Source organism: Mesocricetus auratus, unplaced genomic scaffold (genome assembly GCF_017639785.1).
Source record: "Mesocricetus auratus isolate SY011 unplaced genomic scaffold, BCM_Maur_2.0 Super-Scaffold_100055, whole genome shotgun sequence".
NCBI lineage: Eukaryota > Metazoa > Chordata > Mammalia > Rodentia > Cricetidae > Mesocricetus > Mesocricetus auratus.
Window position 1 is genome coordinate 1,293,652 of NW_024429232.1, and position 19,570 is coordinate 1,313,221.

General features: G+C 47.5%; 2 protein-coding genes across 2 annotated transcripts in view; one reads left to right on the forward strand and one right to left on the reverse strand.

Annotated features, from left to right (window-relative positions):
- The first annotated feature begins 497 nt into the window (after positions 1-497).
- Chrac1 (chromatin accessibility complex subunit 1) lies at positions 498-3,967 on the forward strand. Its single transcript, XM_005085445.3, has 3 exons — positions 498-687; positions 2,397-2,523; positions 3,074-3,967. Exons 1-3 carry the CDS (start codon positions 541-543, stop codon positions 3,190-3,192), a joined length of 393 nt encoding a protein of 130 aa, XP_005085502.1. The 5' UTR covers positions 498-540; the 3' UTR covers positions 3,193-3,967.
- Positions 3,968-11,842: 7,875 nt separating this feature from the next.
- Positions 11,843-19,570, reverse strand: part of Ago2 (argonaute RISC catalytic component 2) — a 76,291-nt gene continuing 68,563 nt past the window's right edge. The window contains exons 16-19 of the mRNA XM_040736366.1: positions 19,227-19,361; positions 17,071-17,172; positions 15,648-15,847; positions 11,843-15,446 (exon numbers count right to left, since the gene is read on the reverse strand). Coding sequence (XP_040592300.1) covers positions 15,338-15,446; positions 15,648-15,847; positions 17,071-17,172; positions 19,227-19,361 — 546 coding nt within the window. The 3' untranslated portion in view covers positions 11,843-15,337. The remainder of the gene's footprint in view (positions 15,447-15,647; positions 15,848-17,070; positions 17,173-19,226; positions 19,362-19,570) is intronic.

A 19,570-nucleotide genomic window follows, 5' to 3' on the forward strand; every position in this document is an offset into this window, starting at 1 on the left:
TCGGGTGAGAGAGCACATAACAGGTAGACAATACTCATCCAGGCTCAGCCTTCTTGTTATTATCTTTTTGTTTTTTTGAGACAGGGTTTCTCTGTGGCTTTGGAGCCTGTCCCAGAACAGTTTATCAGGCTGGCCTCGAACTCACAGAGATCCGCCTGCCTCTACCTCCCGAGTGTTGGGATTAAAGGCGTGCACCTTGGACCCTTGCTAATCCTCCTGGCTTTTGAGGTGGGATTGCAGGAGGCTCGAGGACCGTGCCACCCACCTCGTCCTCAGAGCAGGGGCAGAGGCCGCCCGGGCCACATCGTTGCGTCCTTCTCCGCCCGAGTGCGGCACGTGCTTGCTGGTCACCCCTAGCACGAGGCGTCACCACGCCTTTCCCTTTCTTCAGCTCCTGGGACGCGCTCCTTCCGGGCGCCGGCGTCTCCGCGGGGACCTTCCTGGGTGCCATCACCCACGCTTTCGGGCCGCCGCGCGACACTCACGGCGTCTGCGCAGGCGCGAGCGCGCGGGGCATCACGGGCCGCCGGGACACGGAAGATGGCGGATGCGGCCGTGGGGAAGGACAAGTGCGGGGAACAGCGGCTCGTGTCGCTGCCCCTGTCCCGCATCCGAGTCATCATGAAGAGCTCTCCTGAGGTGTCCAGCATCAACCAGGAGGCGCTGGTGCTCACGGCCAAGGCCACGGTGAGCGGCCGGCGGGGTGAGGGCGGGCGGGTGCGGGCACTAACCGCCCCCCCGGGCTCCGCACACGCCCAGCCTGTCTGCTGCCCTGCGCCTGCGCGCGCCGCACCCCTCCCCCACCCCGCGGTCTCAGCCCCGCCCACCGCGGCGCTCCTCCTTCGGCTGCTTCCGCTCTGCGTGCGCACTCCGCTCCCAGCGTTCCTTGCGCCCTGCCTGCCGGCCGCGTCATTCCCGCCGTCCCTGCTGTGCGCGTGGTCCTCAGGGTCTGTCGCTGAGTGATTGGGGCGGGGGTGCGGGGGGGGGGGGCGGTTCTCGAAGGTTCCAGGGTATCTCCAGCCTTCGGGCCTCCACAGATAGCCAGTTGGTCACAAGTTAGATTCCGGGGACAAGTTTATAAGCACACAGCCCCCTCCCAACAGCACACAGCACTCTGTGACTTTTACTGCGTTCTGTATTTGAGACGGTCTCAGTATGTTTCCCTATGCTGGCACTCTGTAGAGCGGCGTCACCTCAAACTCAAACTCAGCCTCCCGAGTGCCGTTCCTGGTTTGAGGTTTGGTTTCGATAGAGGTAGTCCGGGAACCTTCCTGTTAGGAGAGGGGGCCTTGGAAAGTGCCTCTGCGATTGTTTGCAGCTTCTACTTGGACTTCAATGCTTAGTACTTCTACAGTGTATTGTGGACGGGGGCCAAGGGAGGTGCCTTTGCAACAGAGCCAACATTAAGTAGAGTCTGACAAAATACAGTAGTGTCCTGCTCATTTTTGATAGTGGTATACTATTTATGAGCAATCAGCACACATTCCTATTTCTAAATCAAATCAAGATCATGGGGAAATATTTGTTTCTGTGTAGTCCTGGGACTCAAGGTTTCTGTTCAGATTCATTCTAGCATTAAGGATCTAAGAACTATGCACACACATTACTTACTAGCTGAACCAATACTGGACCTTGGGAAAGGCTCAATTTACCATATTTCTGAGCCCTCCGATCTTGCCAGTCCCACCCCACCCCTACCCCCAGAAGTTACATTGACAAAGTGAGATTTCACTTTTCAGCTTGAGGTTGTTGGTATTTACTGTAGTTCTGTAGTTATGAGTGAACAACCTTGGACAAGGGATTCATGTAGACTGAAAATGTCTTTCAGAGATACAGACACATGGCAGCTCACATCTGTAATCCAGGCACTTGGGAGACTGAGGCAGGAGCATCTCCAAGAATTCAAGGCTAGCCTGGATTATTGACTGATACCCTGCCTCAGTAAACTGTAAGATAGAGTTCTTGACAGGCCAGATAGAAGTTTTGAATGGTCTTTTGCTCCATTTACTGTAAAGGCTGGTGACACCCTACCTACCCCATCATTGTTCCAGAGAGCAGCTTGTGTAGCTCAGACTTGCCACAGCCACCTCTTGCTTCCCCCGTAGAGTGCTGGTATGGTAAGTGTGCAGCACAGCACTTCCTGAAAACAGCCATTATAATCACTTGTAAATATTTTCCATGTTACTCACCTAAGCCCAGCTAGAAGATGCCTGCTGCCTCCTGCTCTACACAGGCATGTTTCTTTCCTGACCTCGTGTTTTTTCCTCATATAAAATGATTTCTTATAATTTGAGGAACCAAGATAATCAGAAGTATTAATGGAATTTTAAGCTTATAAAGTCTGTGATAAGTTCTCCAACCTGACCTTTCCTTTGCTTTTTTTATTGTTGGTTTAGGAACTCTTTGTTCGGTATCTAGCCACCTGTTCCTACAGACACGGCAGTGGCACAGCCAAGAAAGCCCTGACATATAGTGACTTAGCCAGCGCTGCAGAGGACTCAGAAACCCTTCAGTTTCTCGCAGGTACTTAAAACAAAAAACTTGTAGTGAGCTCTTTGTTCCTTTATTGTTCTGCTTGATGCCTCACTTTCCCCTGCCCTGGCCCAGGGAAGTGTTCTAGCTGTGTCTGTTTGAGGCTGTGAAGAACTGCAGAAATTGACAATATACACCAGATGCTTGGCTGGCTAGCAGACCACTCAGAGATGTATACTTGTCCTGTTCCCCTGCACCCCACCCGCCTGTGTGCTGCCATCACAGACTAGGATTCTCTCTGCCTACTGTGCCTGACACATCTGGTGCATATAGCCGTGGGTCAGGCCCTGGCTAGAAAGAGCTTCAGTCTAGCCCAAGGAGGGGGTTGGGCAGCCCAGCCTTCCTCAGCTAGCTTGGGACAGGGTTCACAAAATCAGGTCAGAGAAACTTGTTTACTGGCTGTGGAATAGCAACAGGTTTGTAAGTGTGCACCAGGAAGTGTGTACTCTTCATCCGTAAGTGTACACAGATTTCATGTCTTTTAAAACTTGTATTGTTGTATTCATAAACAATTATTGACATAAATTTCCTGTTTTTAAAGATATATTACCAAAGAAGATTTTAGCTAGTAAGTACCTGAAAATGCTCAAAGAGAAGAGGGAGCAAGAAGAGGAAGAGGATGACGATGGTGAAAGTGACATTGGTGAAGTCCTGGCTTAAGCCAGCAAGGCGTGATCTCAGCCTGGTGAGCAGGGATAGACTCAGCTGGGCAGTGACGCAGGCACTGCAGTGCTGTAGTGTCACATCTCAGCCTTGCGGCCTGCGGCCTTCCCTCTTGCAGTGGAAAAGACTGGAGCAGCCTCCCACACAGACCCGCAGCTGTCTCCCGTCCTACCAGGGGAGCCCTGGGCAGATGGCACTCACTGTTGTGACTCTGGGCACAGTAGCACAAACCGCTGAGCTTCATGTTGAAGTTGCAGATGACCTGGAAAACTCCATGTCAGCTGTCTAGTCACAGGGACATCCCTTTTCACAAATGGCTATATGTGTAGCTCATGTACATTGTGCTACCTTTGAATTTTTTGTATTTTTTAAATGGACTTTGCATTTTTACTGTACAGAAAATTTGCTTTTCATTTTCCATTAAAGGTTTGTATTTTACAGTAATATGCTTTATTGAAGTGGTTTTAGGATCTTTGCTTTTTCTAACATTTTACTGATAATCTTGTGAAATGTCAGAGTTAGCATTTCTGGCTAGAGATGTGAGCCAGACAGAATGCTTGCTTAGCAGGCACCAAAACAAACAGCAGCAACGTGTAAGAAGCTGTCCTAGTCTAAGACGAGTGAGCCCCAGCTCATCATCCACGTACAGTAGAAGAAGCAATCTTCTGTGTAAATGTTTAAGCAAGCTGGACACTGGAGACAGTACTCATTTTTCTGTTGTCATTTATATCCAGTAAAACCATCCTGTGCTTTATAAAGTTTGACAAAAACAGTTTTGTCTGATGTCTCTTGCTGAATGTAGCGAAGGCTGGGCTGGTACTTGTAATCCTGCCTCAGCCTCCCAAAGAGCAGGGATTATAAGGCATACCAGCTCTGCTCACTATCAACACAAACGACACAACATTCCCATGCCATCCGTGTCCCCTACAAGCCAGTGACCACTCTTTTCTTCCTCATCCCTCTTCAGGGTCTCACTATGTAGCACTAGCTGGCTTAGAACTCTTTTGTGTAGGCCAGCTCAGCTGGCCCTACATTCAGAGGTCTCCCCACCTGCCTGTGTGCTGCCATCACAGACTAGGATTCTCTCTGCCTACTGTGCCTGACACATCTGTCTTTAAAAGTGATTTCCAATAAGCCACTTTTTGGTGTACATGCAATCATATGACCAATATTAAAAACAGTTCTGGTACTCCCTGAAAAATCTCTTGCAAGTGTCTCCATCCTCATGTTACCATGGCAACCACTGAGCTGCCCACTGTACCAGTTGAAAAAAAAAAAAAAAGACTGGATGAACAAAACAGGATTGGGAGTCATTCCCCTGTTGCTGCTGTGGTCACAGGTATGACAGAACTTGCTCTGCCGTAGCAAACATTCAATTCATTCTGGGCACTTCCAGTTGCCTGAGCTTCCTCAGACACCCCCAACCCCCACCCATTTTCCCAGTGCTACCTGCACTTTCCCATACACACACAGGTCAGATGAGGCTGGATAGGCCTCCAGGGACTTGAGAGCACCACCATGTTTACCACTCTCAGCAGCAGAGCTAACCAAGGGAAGAGAATGAGGACTCCACTCCCGCGTCTGGAGCTCAGGGTCTTACTCACGATGGGCTCAACTGAATGGCTCTGCTGGTTCTCTCTGTACTGCTGGTGTGGGGACCGCAGCTCTCACACCACACGGTTCTGGCTGTGGTGCTCTACACCAGGTCCTTGGGTGGTGTGGAGCTCTGCAGAACAAGACCCAGACCCATTTGGGAAGGTAAACCAGGGACGCTGACTCAGCCAGTGTGTTTGACAGTGCTTTCAAGGGAGACAATAACTAGACCCCTTTGGAATAGGCAGCTGTAAATATGAGGAACTTTATTTATTTTTGCTGACATACTATGCGGCAAAACAAAATTGACACCATACAAAATAACTTTATAAAATATCATTCACATCATATTTTATCAGATTTACAGCATTCTGTGCATGTTAGGGGCTACATAAGGAGGTGAAAAAAAAACACTATACCAAACTTTTAGTATTAGTTTATACACACAGTAAGAACAACATAAGTAGCTGTTAGGTTTCCCATGAATTTATTGCAAAAATAGTGCAAACTATTTAACCTAGTAAGCTGTGAAAACAAACTTAAAAGGACCCAGCTAAGCTTAAACACGACAAGAGATGCGCGGTGTCTCAGCATTCAGCTCTCCTTATCAGCTGTCTTGTCCATGCAGACCACCTTAGGTGAGTGCTGAGAAGACACAAGGCTGCCGCTCCAAGGCCAGGCTCCCAGTGGCCGTTCGCTGGCAGTGCCTTTAGGGTCATGCTACTGACTCAACGACACCATGAGGTCTGTGTGTAAAAGTTAAGATTCCACAACTTTGACTGAAGGAACCCACCCTTGGGTAATGTGGTGAAGGAGATGGAAGCAGCATGAAGGATGTGAGGGACACGGCCGCTGAGCAGTGTAGTACCCTTTCCTCAGGCGTGCTTGGGGAAACACTCCTCAAGTACCACATACTGCAGGGAGCACGAAGAAGGATACTAACTTTTTAAGATTTCCTTTCAACAGACTATTGGGGTCCAAAAAGCATAATATCTGAACAAAATTAAAATACAATGCTACGTAGAAAAGCTAAAACAAAACAAAACACAACCCCCCACCCCAAACCCAAATCAACAAACCAAAATGCAGCACACGCAGGTCTTTGACTTGAGGTACCTATGTAAATTTCATCACCTGCCCAAAGTACTCATTAGATTAAAATAAAATGCTTCCGGCAAGCCAATTGTAGGGCATTGATTAGAGAGAAAGTGCAACAGCTCTGAGCTTCATATCTATATGCAGCATACTAAAGGGGGATTACTCTATAAAATATAGCTTAAGTATCAACCTGATGATGGAGGCTTAAAAACAAAACAAAACCCACACACGTCTAACTAGAATCACCTCTCTTTTTCTTGTTTTCCTTTTTTGAGATCCTGCAAAGGGTAGGGGTGGGGGCAGAGAAAAAGTGGGGAGTGTCTCCCAAATCATTTTTAGGAGTCTTGCCAAGTACAGTTGGTTCTCTTCTAAAACCCAGAGATCTCTTTAAAAGAGTAAGACTATACATATACTCTACAGGGAAGATGCCTATCTTTTATTTTTTATGGGTATAAAATCAAATTCATAAGACTCCAAAATACTGTTACCTCCAAAGAATTGTTAAAAAAGATTGCCATAGTAGGAAATGTCTAGAATTATAAACTGTCAAATATAAAATGTGGAAAGTCATCAATCTCTGATCTTATTTTCTTACCCATCAAAATGTGTTCCTGATTTCAGAAACCATGGGCTGCTCTAGACCGCACATCTTCCCCACCTCCAGCCTGGCCCCCAGACAGCCGTGAGCGTGCCCCTCCTCTACCCATGCAAACCAGGAGATGGAATCCACAACAGTCCATTTGCTGTTCATGTCAGAGGAAAAGGGAAATGAACAGCGAACAATGCAGAGAGAGTTCTTGGGGTTATTTTTTTGGGTGGAGGTGCCCCTTCAATGGCATAGAAATGAAATGATAGCTATGCACACATGCATAGACAAGCTGGGGTATGTTATGTGTAAAATTTGCTCTTGGACACATTTCCCCCTCCTTTTCCCAAGAGGGCAGGCTGGATCCCAACAACGATAGCAGTCGAATGGGCTACATGCATGGTCAGTCAGGCTCCCCACTTGCGGAGAAAATGGCTACTCTGAATTTAAAAAATGCATTAGGGGTAACATAAAAGGCACAAAATAAATAAAAAATATCATTAAATAAACGGAAATGATGATTTCAAGTTTCATGTGGAGTTAGTTACATCCCACTGTTTGGTTACTTTTTCCAATTTAATTTGACAGACTTAGTAAATAGCACCCAACTATTTAACTGAGGTAGATCCACATTGTAAAGAAAGCTGGGTCCCCTCTATCTTATCTCAAGATTGAAGATGCTTTTACAGAAACAAAATTCTGTTGTAATCTATGCAGAAGCAATGACAGGTGGTAGGTAGTACCTGCAGAGAGCTTAACCTATGAGCAGGTTAATCATGTTCCCAGCAGCCAAGGCTCATCAGACTGGAGGAGAGAAATCAGATGACTGAAGATGACCCTGCAAAGGTCTTGAACAGACTGCCACAGAAATGCACATGATCAGCTTTCATCAAGCTACGCCGGGAAGCACAAATGAGGGGAGAAGTGTAACCCTGGCAACAGCCTCTTTAACTCCAGAGGGGACACATGCTGTATTAGGACTGCGTATCTTGATCTGGATAGTGGAAACTCACTCTGCCTACTTTATTTTTTATGTTTATTTTTTGCATACTCTGAAATACACAAATTCATTATCTGATTAAGGCTTAATTTAAAGTGTTATCACTACTGGTATCATGCAAGGGCATCCTCATGGTCCACAGACTGGTTTCATACCGAAGACAATGACATGAAGCCTCAGAATTGGGTTTAGCAGGTAATTTTATAATTAATTATACAATCCATGTAGCAAATGAAAAAGTATACAGAGGGGACAAGGGTTATAAATAATAGTTTACACAGGAACTGTCAATTTACAAACAGCACTGCGTGGTTTCTAAACCGCAAGCACAAGACGTCACACAGATCACTGCACAGGTACAAACGTGTCCATGACATACAGAGTACCACCCGAAACAGGCCCTTTAGCCAGCCACTCCACTTCTCAAAAAGTAGCCAACACTAAATGGATGTAATGCATTTTGATTCAAAATGTCTTCTACATATGCCTGAGTGTGTGTGTGTGTGGCGGGGGGATTAAGACTCGGTGAGGAGCCACTGGGGAACTCCTGAATTCATTTTTGGTTCTTTTCCAATTATTTTATAAAAGATAAAGCAAAACCAGAAAAACTGATAAAACCAAGGGTTAAAACTTCTCAATACACACTAGGCAGGTAATCTGAAGTGTATGGGAGGTCTGGGTTCAGGGCTACATTCTCTTCCTGTATTTATAAGGCAGTAGCCACTTCATTGACAGAAACTTAGAATTATTCTCTTATAACTTTTTGTTGTTGTTGTTGTTGTTGTTAAATAAACTCATTGAAATTGAGTCCTGAAATTGAAATTTCAGTCCTGTGTTTGAAAAGGATTTCAGTGTGGCTGTTAAAAGTTATAAATTCATGTTTTATAACTGTATACTTCTGATTACCTGCCTAATATGTACTGAAGAGTTTCTATCAATTTTTCAAGTTCTTTTATTTTTATGAAATAATTGAAAAAGAACCAAAAATGAATTCAGAAGTTCCCCAGTGCCTCTTCACCCAGTCCTAATTCCCCCCACACTCAAGCGTATTTAGAAGACATTCTGAACATGACTCTGAATCCCTCTACACCTAGTTGCGCTACAACAGACAATCTTGATGAGGGTCGGAGAACACAAGACCAGCAGCCTCTGCCAGTCAACACCTAAGCAATGGCCTTGCATCTGTCTCCCAGCAGAGGTGAGCTGGGTGAGCCTGCATGTCTGGGGTGGGACTGACTGAGGGTGCCTTTGTGGCTGTAAAGTGGCGTCACAGTTTGCAAGAAGGAGCCAAGTGCTGACGAACTTCCCAGGTAGGAAAGACAGTCCCAGCCTGACTCTGAAAGGGCACCAAGGTACAGACTTTAAAAGTGCAAGGGCCTGCCCTGTCCCAACCTTGAGTGTCCAATACAACTTGTAGACTTCACAAGAACTTCTGTCCCCACATGTATATGGCTCTCTGCTGATGGCTGGTGTCGGCGTTCATGTGACCTCTGATGTTAAGGAGGTTGCCCCCACACCTACTTCCTGGTGACACCCTCAGAGAGGAAGGTATTGTCTGGTGCCTTAGCTTTTTAAATGAACTCAAATAAAGGCAGCTCTAAACAAAACAGGAGTTCCTTCAGCCATTCAGGCCCCAGGAATGGAGGAACTAGAACCACCAGGACAAAGAAGGCTTAACATAGCCAGTGTTCTCATGGCAACCAGTTAAATAAAAAAAGTGTTAGCTAAAGACTGCAGTGGCCGGCCAGGGCTTTGGGTTGTTTGGTGTCCCTCACAAGGGTCATGAGAGGGAAGGCTGGTCCTGTGCTGGTGCCCATATGCCTGTGCCTCCCTGCATTCTCACCAAAACCTCAGCCAAGTCAGAGGACCCAAATAACCTGGGGTGCCACAAATACACACACTCCATGCCTCTGCTTCTCCACACAGAAATATGTGAGGACTTCTAAGGGCAGTGCGCTGTCCAGGCCAAAAGTATGCAAGGTGACACACACCGTCTACAATGCATTAGAACTAGACGGGGAGGAGCATACAGAGATAACATTTGACAGAGCTGTCCTGCACCCTTCTACACTCAGGCACTGAAAAACTGTCCTCAAGGTTTCCTAAGCCAACCAGTGGAGGAGTCTGGGAGCTTGCGCTGACTTTGCAAAATTAGCCCAAGGAAGTTTTAAGAAGAGGAGGCCAAGGGGATGCAGGCAGAGCCATGATGCAAGAGGATGACAGCAAAGTGGACAGCCACAGGAGAGCTGGCTAGAGGTGTGGGTCCCCACGACAAACCTGGAGTCAGACCTGCGCTGCCAACACCAGTGGGGACCTGTACTTCCAAAGAGAGGGCCCAGGGGGAGCACAGCCTCAGTCCTTCACTGACACACAGGGTCAAGTCCAAGGCTAGCCACGCCTGCACTATCTGAATCCTCGCAACTGCTGTAAATACATTATTTGCACGAGAGTCAGAGATGGAGCACCTTTATGAGTTTATAGTGTACAAAAAGGAGGACAGAGCAGGAAGCCACTTTCAACCCATTTGTAAGCAAGCAGGGGAGAGGATGCCTTCTTACACTCAATAGGAAAGCAAACCAGGCAGGGGCAGGGCTGTCTCCAGGCTGAGCCACATGTGGCCCTGCAAAGTTGCTCCCACCAGCCTGGAGGATGCGTGTTTCCCACGCAGAGAAGCCCTTCTGCCAGCCTCTCGGGGCTAGAATCTGGTAGCTGGGCAGTACTGAGGAGTCCCTGGTCAGAGACAGCAGAGGGGCTGCCCCAGATCACAGTATGGCACACGCATTTTCAAGCCAGAACTGAACAGAGGAGTTCACAACTCAGTTTATTCAGGCGATATTTTGGCTATATTCAGTGTGGATATCGAGGCTTCAGAGCAAACACAAACCAATGAGAAGTCAGAGGTAGCTTTTATGCATCTGTCTGAAAGGTTTTTAGAAACCACCTTCTGTAGTGATTTGGCTAAGCCGATACATTCAACTTGAGAGACAATAAAAATGGCAGAACAAATCCAAAGACACAAAGTGAAGGCTCTGTAATGGCACTGACCACACACACACACACACACACACACACACACACACACACACACACACACACACACACACACACACACGGCGGTTTGAGTGTAAAAGCTCCTTTAGTTTCAGACACTGGGTACCCTGACCACAGACAGTTCGTGTGGGGCTGAATAGAGCATGGACTTTGCCCCTGCCACCCATGGATGTACCATAAACGACAGTGTGACACAGTAGTGACCTCACAGCTTTAAGTTCAGGACTGGCTAAAGAAATGCAGCGATGGCCTGGTAATACTAGCTGGGCCATTCAGATGCTGTCCAAGCTGACAAAGGCCACATGGAACTAGAATGACATACTTCTGGGGACCTGGCCGATCACAAGAAAACTAAACAGACCAAAAGTACCACAAAGACTCCTAACTAATACGTTTACATTCAAGCCTTCTCTTCAGGTCTTAAAGAGCATGCTGTTTAGAGGTGGAAAACTTTTTGTTGGAAAGCCAGACGAGGCCAGTCCACAATGCTCGAGAGAGCAGAGTCCAGTCCGCACACTCTAGCATATAATACTGAAATGTGTTGGGATCGTAGAAGCAAGGCAATGTCCCAGATCCACATCACTCCTGCCACTGCGAGTCTGTTTACAATCACTTCAATTGAGTACAGCAGATTCATTGCTGGATGTGATAAAGAAAACTGTCACAAGATCAGTGCAATTTACAGGATCAGCACGCCTGCCACAGGATGCCCATGACAGAGCTACACGTGTACTGTCTATGGTGAGCCAGCCAGCACGGTTACTTTGGGGAAGGGTTTAAAACATAAACAAAATGTTTGCATTTGCAAATGAGGCATATGAACACCAAGGGAGTGTAACATCTACTCAGGGCACATTCCTTTTTTCATAGGTATGAAAAATGAGTTAGGGGGAGGTCACAGAAAGGTTGCTTATGGCATATCTGGGGCCACTGGGATTGTCCACTGCCTGTGTAGCAAAATGCCCATGAAAAATCCTTGTAACAATCCAAGAGGTCAGGGCCATGCTGAGGGCTCTGAAGGCTCGTTCCTGTGACCAGCCAGCGCTACCACCACAGGGACTACCAAGAGAGGCCACCTAGCCTCTAAGGACTCTTAGACACTCAGGGGTCCCAGCTGTCAGCTGCATGACTCCAGGCTGATCTACCTTTAACACATTGTATCAAATATAGAATTTGATTGAAAAACTGCTTGTAAAAATAAAATTCAAATCACCCTGCAGATCAATGCAAAAGCATACCACACCGATGCATCTATAAGAAAAACAATTCATCCAGAAAAACTACATCTGTGGCTTCCAAAAATAAAGCATCCACAAGCCTGAAGGTAAACACTGGGTCATTTATAAAAGTTGGGGAAAATAATCTCTACCATATCCATCAGGTACCACATGCATTGGGATAGCCAATTTAACTTAATCAAATTAGAGCAGGAGAGAAAAAAATAAATAGCAACATTTGCATTTAAAAACAATAAAATAATATACAACAACAACAACAAAAACCCTGCCCAACCCCATTGCAGGGGCTATCTTTCTATCAGCGCTCAGTAACAGGTAAACATCAGGGAGCTAGCGGCCTCCCCACTGGCAGTGCCTGTGGCCTGGAGGCCAGCAAGCAGGTGGGTGTGAGGAGTGAGAAGAGGCCAAATCTGGAGAAGGCAGAGAGGACCAAGCAGTATCAAGCGTGCATGTGAGGACTTCCCCAGACAGCCCCTTTCTAGAAGTACAGGTGTGCTCAGCTTAGGGTTGATGGGACTAGGCCAATCTGGGCTTGCAACACAGTGACTGGATGGAGTTTTGCTAGCAGTACTAAGGGTTCATCTACAGACTGGGGCCTCAAGGCCTCCCTAGAGCTTTGAATTGCTTCTTCCGCACAGGGAGAGGCTTTTACATGGTGTACACAGTGGTAAGGAGATAGAAATCATGACTGGTTTTTGAAAAGTGTGTATCTTACAACATACTAGAAAGAGTCCCAGCATGGAAGTCTGATTGGGTAGCCTCTCTTAAAGAGACAGGCACATCCTAGTTTCCCTTCCAAATGGATACATAATCACATTCAGTTTGCTTAAAGCAAGGCACACCTTACTTAACAGTGGGGCTGGGAACACAGCTAGCAAGTGGGCAGTCCTCAACCTTAGCCAGGTAATCCCTCAGGAGATACTCCAGGGCCAGTTGTTGCTGCAGGTGTAGACGGAGGGCTGGCTCCCAGAACTCTGAGGTCTCACACTGTCTCAGAACCTATGCTAATAATAAGGGGAGGGGAGAAGTTGGGGGGAAACAATTATTTACCTGAGAAATTGGAACTCCAGCCATTTATAAACTGCCATTGGCTGTGTGGACAATATGCATCTGAATTCAATCAGGGACATTTGGTCTGGGGACAATTTTCATACTCAAAGTGTCACAAGCATGGGCCACAGCTAAAGTCCTTTAGCCCATCAAAAAGAAAAGTTATCCTTCAAGATGACTAAAACAAAACAAACAAAACTCCCTGCTCAGATTATCTTAGATAATCTGACAGGGCTCCTTCCTGCTCCCTTGGTGACATGGGGACTGCTTCAGAAAGCCTCCAGAGCCATGGGGGTGGGGATGGAGGTGGGGATGGGGGTGGCCTAAAACACAAATGCCCAGCTGGCTGCAAGTGCCAGATCCAAGAGGCTGGCAGCGGCCTGAGAATCTATATTCCAACACACTCACTTGCATGCCTGAGATCCCACGGCAAGGGGCTCAAGACAGACCTTTGAGACACATGGTTTCAAGAATGGCTAAAAGCAATCTAGTTTCAGATTCTAAAGGTTTACCAGTTGAACAAGTTCTTCAGGCTGACCATGCTTGGTGAGCTAAGTGTTTTTATATCCTTTTGGAAACAGTTTGAGAAAGTGCCACTTGCCAATGGGATAGCAGAACACCCCAGTGCTTCTTAGACTAGAGGTTTGTCACTTTACAAGATTTTTAAAGACACAGCGAGAAGAGACTAATGTCATTAGTAAGACACCCACATGCACACACAGATACACAGCCTGCTGAGGGTGTGACGTCCAGGTCACTGCGTCTGCCCCTCCCACCCAGCACGTGGGTGATGGGGCAGGGGTGGCATTGTGTCCTCTAGCATGAGGTGCCAGCCACAGTGGGGGACAGGGGTGGGCACCCTCCCTCCACCGCAAGGTGAGAGGTAAATGACGCAGAACTGGGGGTAGGGCCCATCAGCAGGGGCAGAGAAAACCCACGGAGCACAAAGCAGCACAGAAGCGGGGTGCGTCCCCTCCAGGGACTGTGGTGGGACGGGACGCGGGCCTGATTCTCACTCAGCTTCAGTACAAGCCAGAAAGTCCCACTGGACACAGACACACTGGAGTGGCTGCTGCCACCTATAGAGCCTCTCGTAGTGTCCCTCTCAGGTCAGTGGTCTCTAGGCTGGCAAAGCTGGGTTCGGGCCCAGAAGCAAACACCACCCAGAGTCGTCTGTGCCTTCTCCGCTGGCCTTGCACACCACCAGCTCCTCGGGGACGCCCCGCTCCTACCTTTCAGTCCTGTGCCAGCAGAGCCACCACGCAGGTCTCTCTCCGTTTCAGTGCATAGATCCTATGAAGCCCACCTTCCAAAACTGCACACCGAGAGAGGTGCACTCTTACACGAGAGTTTGCTCCCCGGCAATGGAAGAATAAGTAAGTTCCATTTGTGCTTCATTGGCTGAGTGACACACATGGATGAGGCAGGGAGGACGGCAAATTACTGGCAAGCACACTGTCCTTCCCAGAGGTACAGGCTACACAGTCCACATGGGGGGGGGGGGGGGGAGATACGGTGCGTTGCTGTCATGTGAAGCCAGCCGCATATTCCTCTACTTAAACACTAAAAGCCACAAGAGGTGGCCTGTCTCCAGGCTCCAAACAGCTCCTGATATGTGAAACAGATCACAAGGAGCACCCCATAGTCAACAAAGGAAAACAGCATCTACCTACCACATTAATACTGCAAACCAGATATATATATTCTTCTCTTACATTAAAGACATAACAGTGAAAAAGGATTGTACTGTATTATCACCACAGACCCGTATTCTTTAGAAACTTTGGAAAATAAATGTCACAGTCCTACAGGACAAATCTTATGATTAGACTGTCAGTATATTGTCTTTTTTTTCTCTTTTAAATAAATTTTTATCAAAATGGCACTTATCTGCCAATCTCTCGGACCTGTCACTGCTGTAAACACACGTGACCATCCTCTCTGCTGCCACTACGCCTTCATTCGGCCTCGAGGGCAGGCAGTGGCAGGCGAGAGACACCATGGATACCTAGCAGCCATCTGCCCTGGGGTGCAGAGCACGTGGCATCCCTTAGAACTGAACATTAGTGACAACTTCTTAGGGTCAGGCTTTAAAACCCCAGTGGTGATGGTGCCTTCACAGCTAGTTTGAGCCCATCGATTTCATTGAGAATCAGGTGTTAAAAACGAGTAAATCGAATGACCAAATAAATTAAAAATGTTTTAAAGCCCTGAGAGTTCACAGACTTGCTTTAGGACATTTTGTTGTTGTTTTGTTTTAGGAAACATGGGACTCTTTCAGTGAGCAGCTTATAGGTTTTGGCAAACCACGATTCCTACAATGGGGTCTCATACAGGCCTGCAGCTCAAAATCCAAGTTTGAAATCTGGGACGGAAGGCATTCTGGAAAATGGAGGATCAAATAAAACCAAAGATGTCTCATGTTCGATGCTGGCTGTCACGGAAGGGCTGGGCATCTGTTGGTCTGAGTGTAGCTGGTCTCGTGTGAATCCAACTTGATACACAATCGCTAAACACTACAACATGTCAAGCAAAGTACATGGTGCGCAGTGTGTCCTGGTGGACCTGGACCGCTTTGGCCAGCGCTTGGTGATCTCGCCCATTGCTCTGCCCAGAGGTATGGCTTCCTTCAGCGCTGCAGAGGAAGAGAAAGAGTGCAGCCTTTACTGAACACCAACCCAGGAACAGGAACCAGACACACGTATGGAAAGCAGCACGCTATGGTCACACCATTGACAAGTGGCCAAGGAGATGGCTATTTTCTTCCATGGAAAGCCTTCATCACCGCCTACAAGAAAGCAGCTTGTCTCAACCCCATTTCAGGTGTGATACTCACCTGTCATGCTCTTTATCCACCAGATGGTACCTGGCACGGAAGGCCACCAGGTGAGCATAGTAGGCTGGCGCCGGTATGGACACAGAGCGCGTGCAGCGCACATAGGTGTGACACAGCTGGTAGGTCAGAATCTGCAGCTCGTCAGAAGAGAAGCGATTGTCATCCCAAAGCACGTGGTAGTGAGAAGGACGGCTCGTCCCCTGAAAGAGGTCAGAGGGCCAGAAAGAATAACTACAAGACCTTTACCAACAACAATTATTATCCCTGTTCAAACAGGCATGCTCACACACGCCTCTGGGCCCAGCTCCTGGGAGGCTGGGGAAGGAGGACTCAAATTTGAGGCCATCCTTGGTAAAACAGAAGCACCCTTGTCTTCAACCATTAGACCCATCTATTTTAAAAAGCCCTATATGTATAAAACAGATTATACATTTGTTTATTTACATTACAGGAAAATCACAGCTAAGACATCCCTCTCTTCCTCTCTCCTTCCAACCAGGTCTTGCAGCATTATTCTAGGCTGACCTGCAACCTCCTCCTGCCTCAGCCTCTCAGGTTTGCCTGGCATTACAGGTAAACATCACTATGCCCATCTCATAGAGTACTATTAAATATGGCCATGACTCAAGACAGCAGCAGAGAAGACTTTCAATGTTTCTAAAACTGAGACCCGATGGAAGTCTGAGGTCACTGATGGGGTAGGGTGCTCCACCATCATAGCTGCACACCTGTGCGTGCTAAGATATCACACTGTACCTGACCCCACATCCCATAACTGTGCATCTGATGCAGCAAGAAAAGATAACATTCAGAAGGGGCTGAGTGAAAGACAATGCCTCAGGATACATTAGGTATTCTACAATGTTTTATTTATTATAACAAGAAAAAAATCTCCCATCAAAGGTACATATTAATATTAACATCTAAAAAATAGGAATTGGAATATTTGACGGTGCTTTTCCCTCCAAAGTCTTCTGCAAGGAAGAGTGGCGGCTCCTCCCTGCCTACCGGCTACTAGCCAGCCTTCAAAGCCCTGACTCTAGCATCAGGAAGATGGCAGAATGCTGTCTGCCAAAACAGCCACAGAGCATTCCAGGACTCTCCTGTCTGGCATTTATTGGTAGCCAGTATGCAGCTGAGCATGAGCCCCTCCAGGCCCCAACCACAGTGGCTTCCTGTAGTCTTAACTTCTAGCTCACTAACTGCCAAACAGCATACTCTGCACTTGTTGGTGCTGACCATTGCTGTTCCTTCTGCCTTGGTCTCACTATACCCCACTGGTCCCTTCCTTCTTCTTCTCTCCCAGTGTCTGACCCAGGAACAGTTTTCCGGTACCAAGGCAAGAAGAACCCACCTCTCCTGGCCACAGCATGACCTCACAACATCACAAACACCCCAGACTGTCAAACAGAGCCTCCCTTACCTGGATGCCAGCATGACTGCACAGGTAGAAGTCAAACTCAGTTGGATGAGTGATTTTCGTGTCTACGGTTGTACCTGCTGGAATGTTCCCACTCTTCCCAACCTGCAGTAACAGAGAGTTCATCAGCTGTGGCAGGGTGGGTAGACGGAACTTAAATTGGGCTGGGGTTATTGGTCACACTGCATCCAGACACTACCTTCAATCTGTTTTATGAAGGATCTGAACTGAATAGGTTCCAATAAAATTATGTGGCTAAGAATGAAGCCAACTCCTGATGTCCCCATCCCCACCTCCCAAGCGCTGGAATTGCATTGTGTACCATGTAACCAGCTTAAAACATTTCAATTATACAAACGAAACACAGAGACCCCCTGCTGGCTGTGGTGGTTACTTTGTACCTTTCTTGCTAGCACAATCAATAATGCCATAAAATTCCTCTGCTGTCTATCTATAGATGGGGTATCATGTTGGAGCTCAGGCTGGACTAGAACTCACTGAATATTGCAGACTGGACTCAACTCATGGCAGTGCTCCTACTTCGGTCTCCTGACCTGGGATGACAACAACTCCAGGTTGGGGAGTGGATATGCAGGGCTGGCTTTGAGTCTCTGTTCTGGACCTCAGTCACGTGCCCACGTCTGTCCACACTTAGTACCCGCCCCCACTTTCTTAAAGTGAACAAGCCTTTCTTGCTGTTTTTGGTTTTTTTGGTTTGGTTTTTCGAGACAGGGTTTCTCTGTATTGTTTTGGAGGCTGTCCTGGAACTCGCTCTGAAGACGAGGCTGGCCTCGAACTCAGAGATCCGCCTGCCTCTGCCTCCCGAGTGCTGGGATTAAAGGTGTGCACCACCAACACCCAGCTCTTTCATGCTGTTTTTAAAATCTGTTTGCTATTACTCCTTTACTGTTCTCAGCCACATTTTGAAGGTCTGTGTAGGAACCTTCCTTATAAAATTTTCAGGGCCTGAAGGCTTCTGGCATGGGTGACGTTTAAAAAAGAATTTTGGGGTTTAGCTCCTGAGGTGATTTTGTGAATACATATAACCCCATAAGCATCTGTGACACATTACAAAATTCACTGGCTAAGTGTCACTATCTGTAGGAGTTGACATGGCCAATCTCCTCTGCTCCCCTGGAGGAAGCAGATTTACATCCCATCCTCACAACTTTCTTATTGCCCATTCTGGGGAGGGAAGCTGCCTGGAAGTCCTAAAACCTCTGTCAAGAGAGACACCAGCAACAGGATCCACAACTTCGCCACGTCTCATTTTATAATAAATGCACGCTGGTCTCCAAGCTGAGCTGATGGGATTGGAAACCACTTGGTGTTGTTCAGCTATGAGTGCTCTAGTTTCTGTTTGTTCTATCTCTGGTGCATGAGCTTCGGCAGCACAGAGACAGTGTCCAGCAGTCTTAAACACAGTCTGCACAGAGATCAAAACACAGGGTCTCTACAAGATCAAGGTTTGGAAACCACCCGGGCCTTCCTTGTCCTCCCATGTGAATCTGCCACCTGCTGCTCTGCTCGCCACCCCCATTCCCTGCTTGTACTCATTCTTGCCTGGTTCAGGTTCTGTGACACTAGACTTGTCACAGAACCTTCAAGTTTTGTAAGCTTTTGTTGGGTTATTTTTTCTGTCACTTTTAGGACATCGCACTGGGGACACTGGAGACCACTACAGTATTTTACTGGTAGGTGGTTCCTTTCATTGTGCCAATGGTATAGCTCAGTTTCCCCACAACATTTGTAAACAAACACTGGGCCACCCGAGGCCATGGGGCAAAGCTGAACTGCAATGACCATCACGCAACAGTGTGCTCTTATAGGTAACCTGTTTCCCAGGCAGCTGCGGGCCTCATAGTACATTAGAAGCACAGAAAACACTTTTCTGTGTCTTGAGAGACGGCTTAGCCAGCGCAGTGCTTGCCGTGCAAGCACAGGGACCTGGGTTGAATCACTAGAACTGCCATGAGTTCTGACAGGCTGTTTTTGAAATACCGCTAGATCATTTATCAGATAAAATGATATTTCATGCCTGGATCTTCCTAACCAAAGCCAGGGTGGGTCTCGCTAGACAGCTGAGCCTGGGTCCTCGTTAAGTCCTGTCTCTGAGAACAGTCTCCGGAGATTGTGGCAGCCACAGAGCTGGGACTTACCCGCTCATTCTTGTCTGTGCAGAAGAGGCGTGTATGGTGGCGCTTCTGCACCACGATGAATGTAATCCCTGGCTGATAGTCCTTTTCCAGCTTGATACAGGCCTCTCGGATGGCCAGCAGCTCATGATGGAGGACCTGCAGGGTAGGGGCAGGCATCAGGGGCCTTACTCGGCAGGCAGCTTAGCCAGCACTGGCCAGGTGTACCACTCTGCCTTCTGCTAGCCTTCCTAGTTTCACTCTGTTGCTGTATACTTCCAAACTACAGCCCATCACTGAGAGAAGTAAGGGCAGGAACCCACAGAAAACACAGAACAACATGACTTGCTGGCTAACTTGCTTTCTCT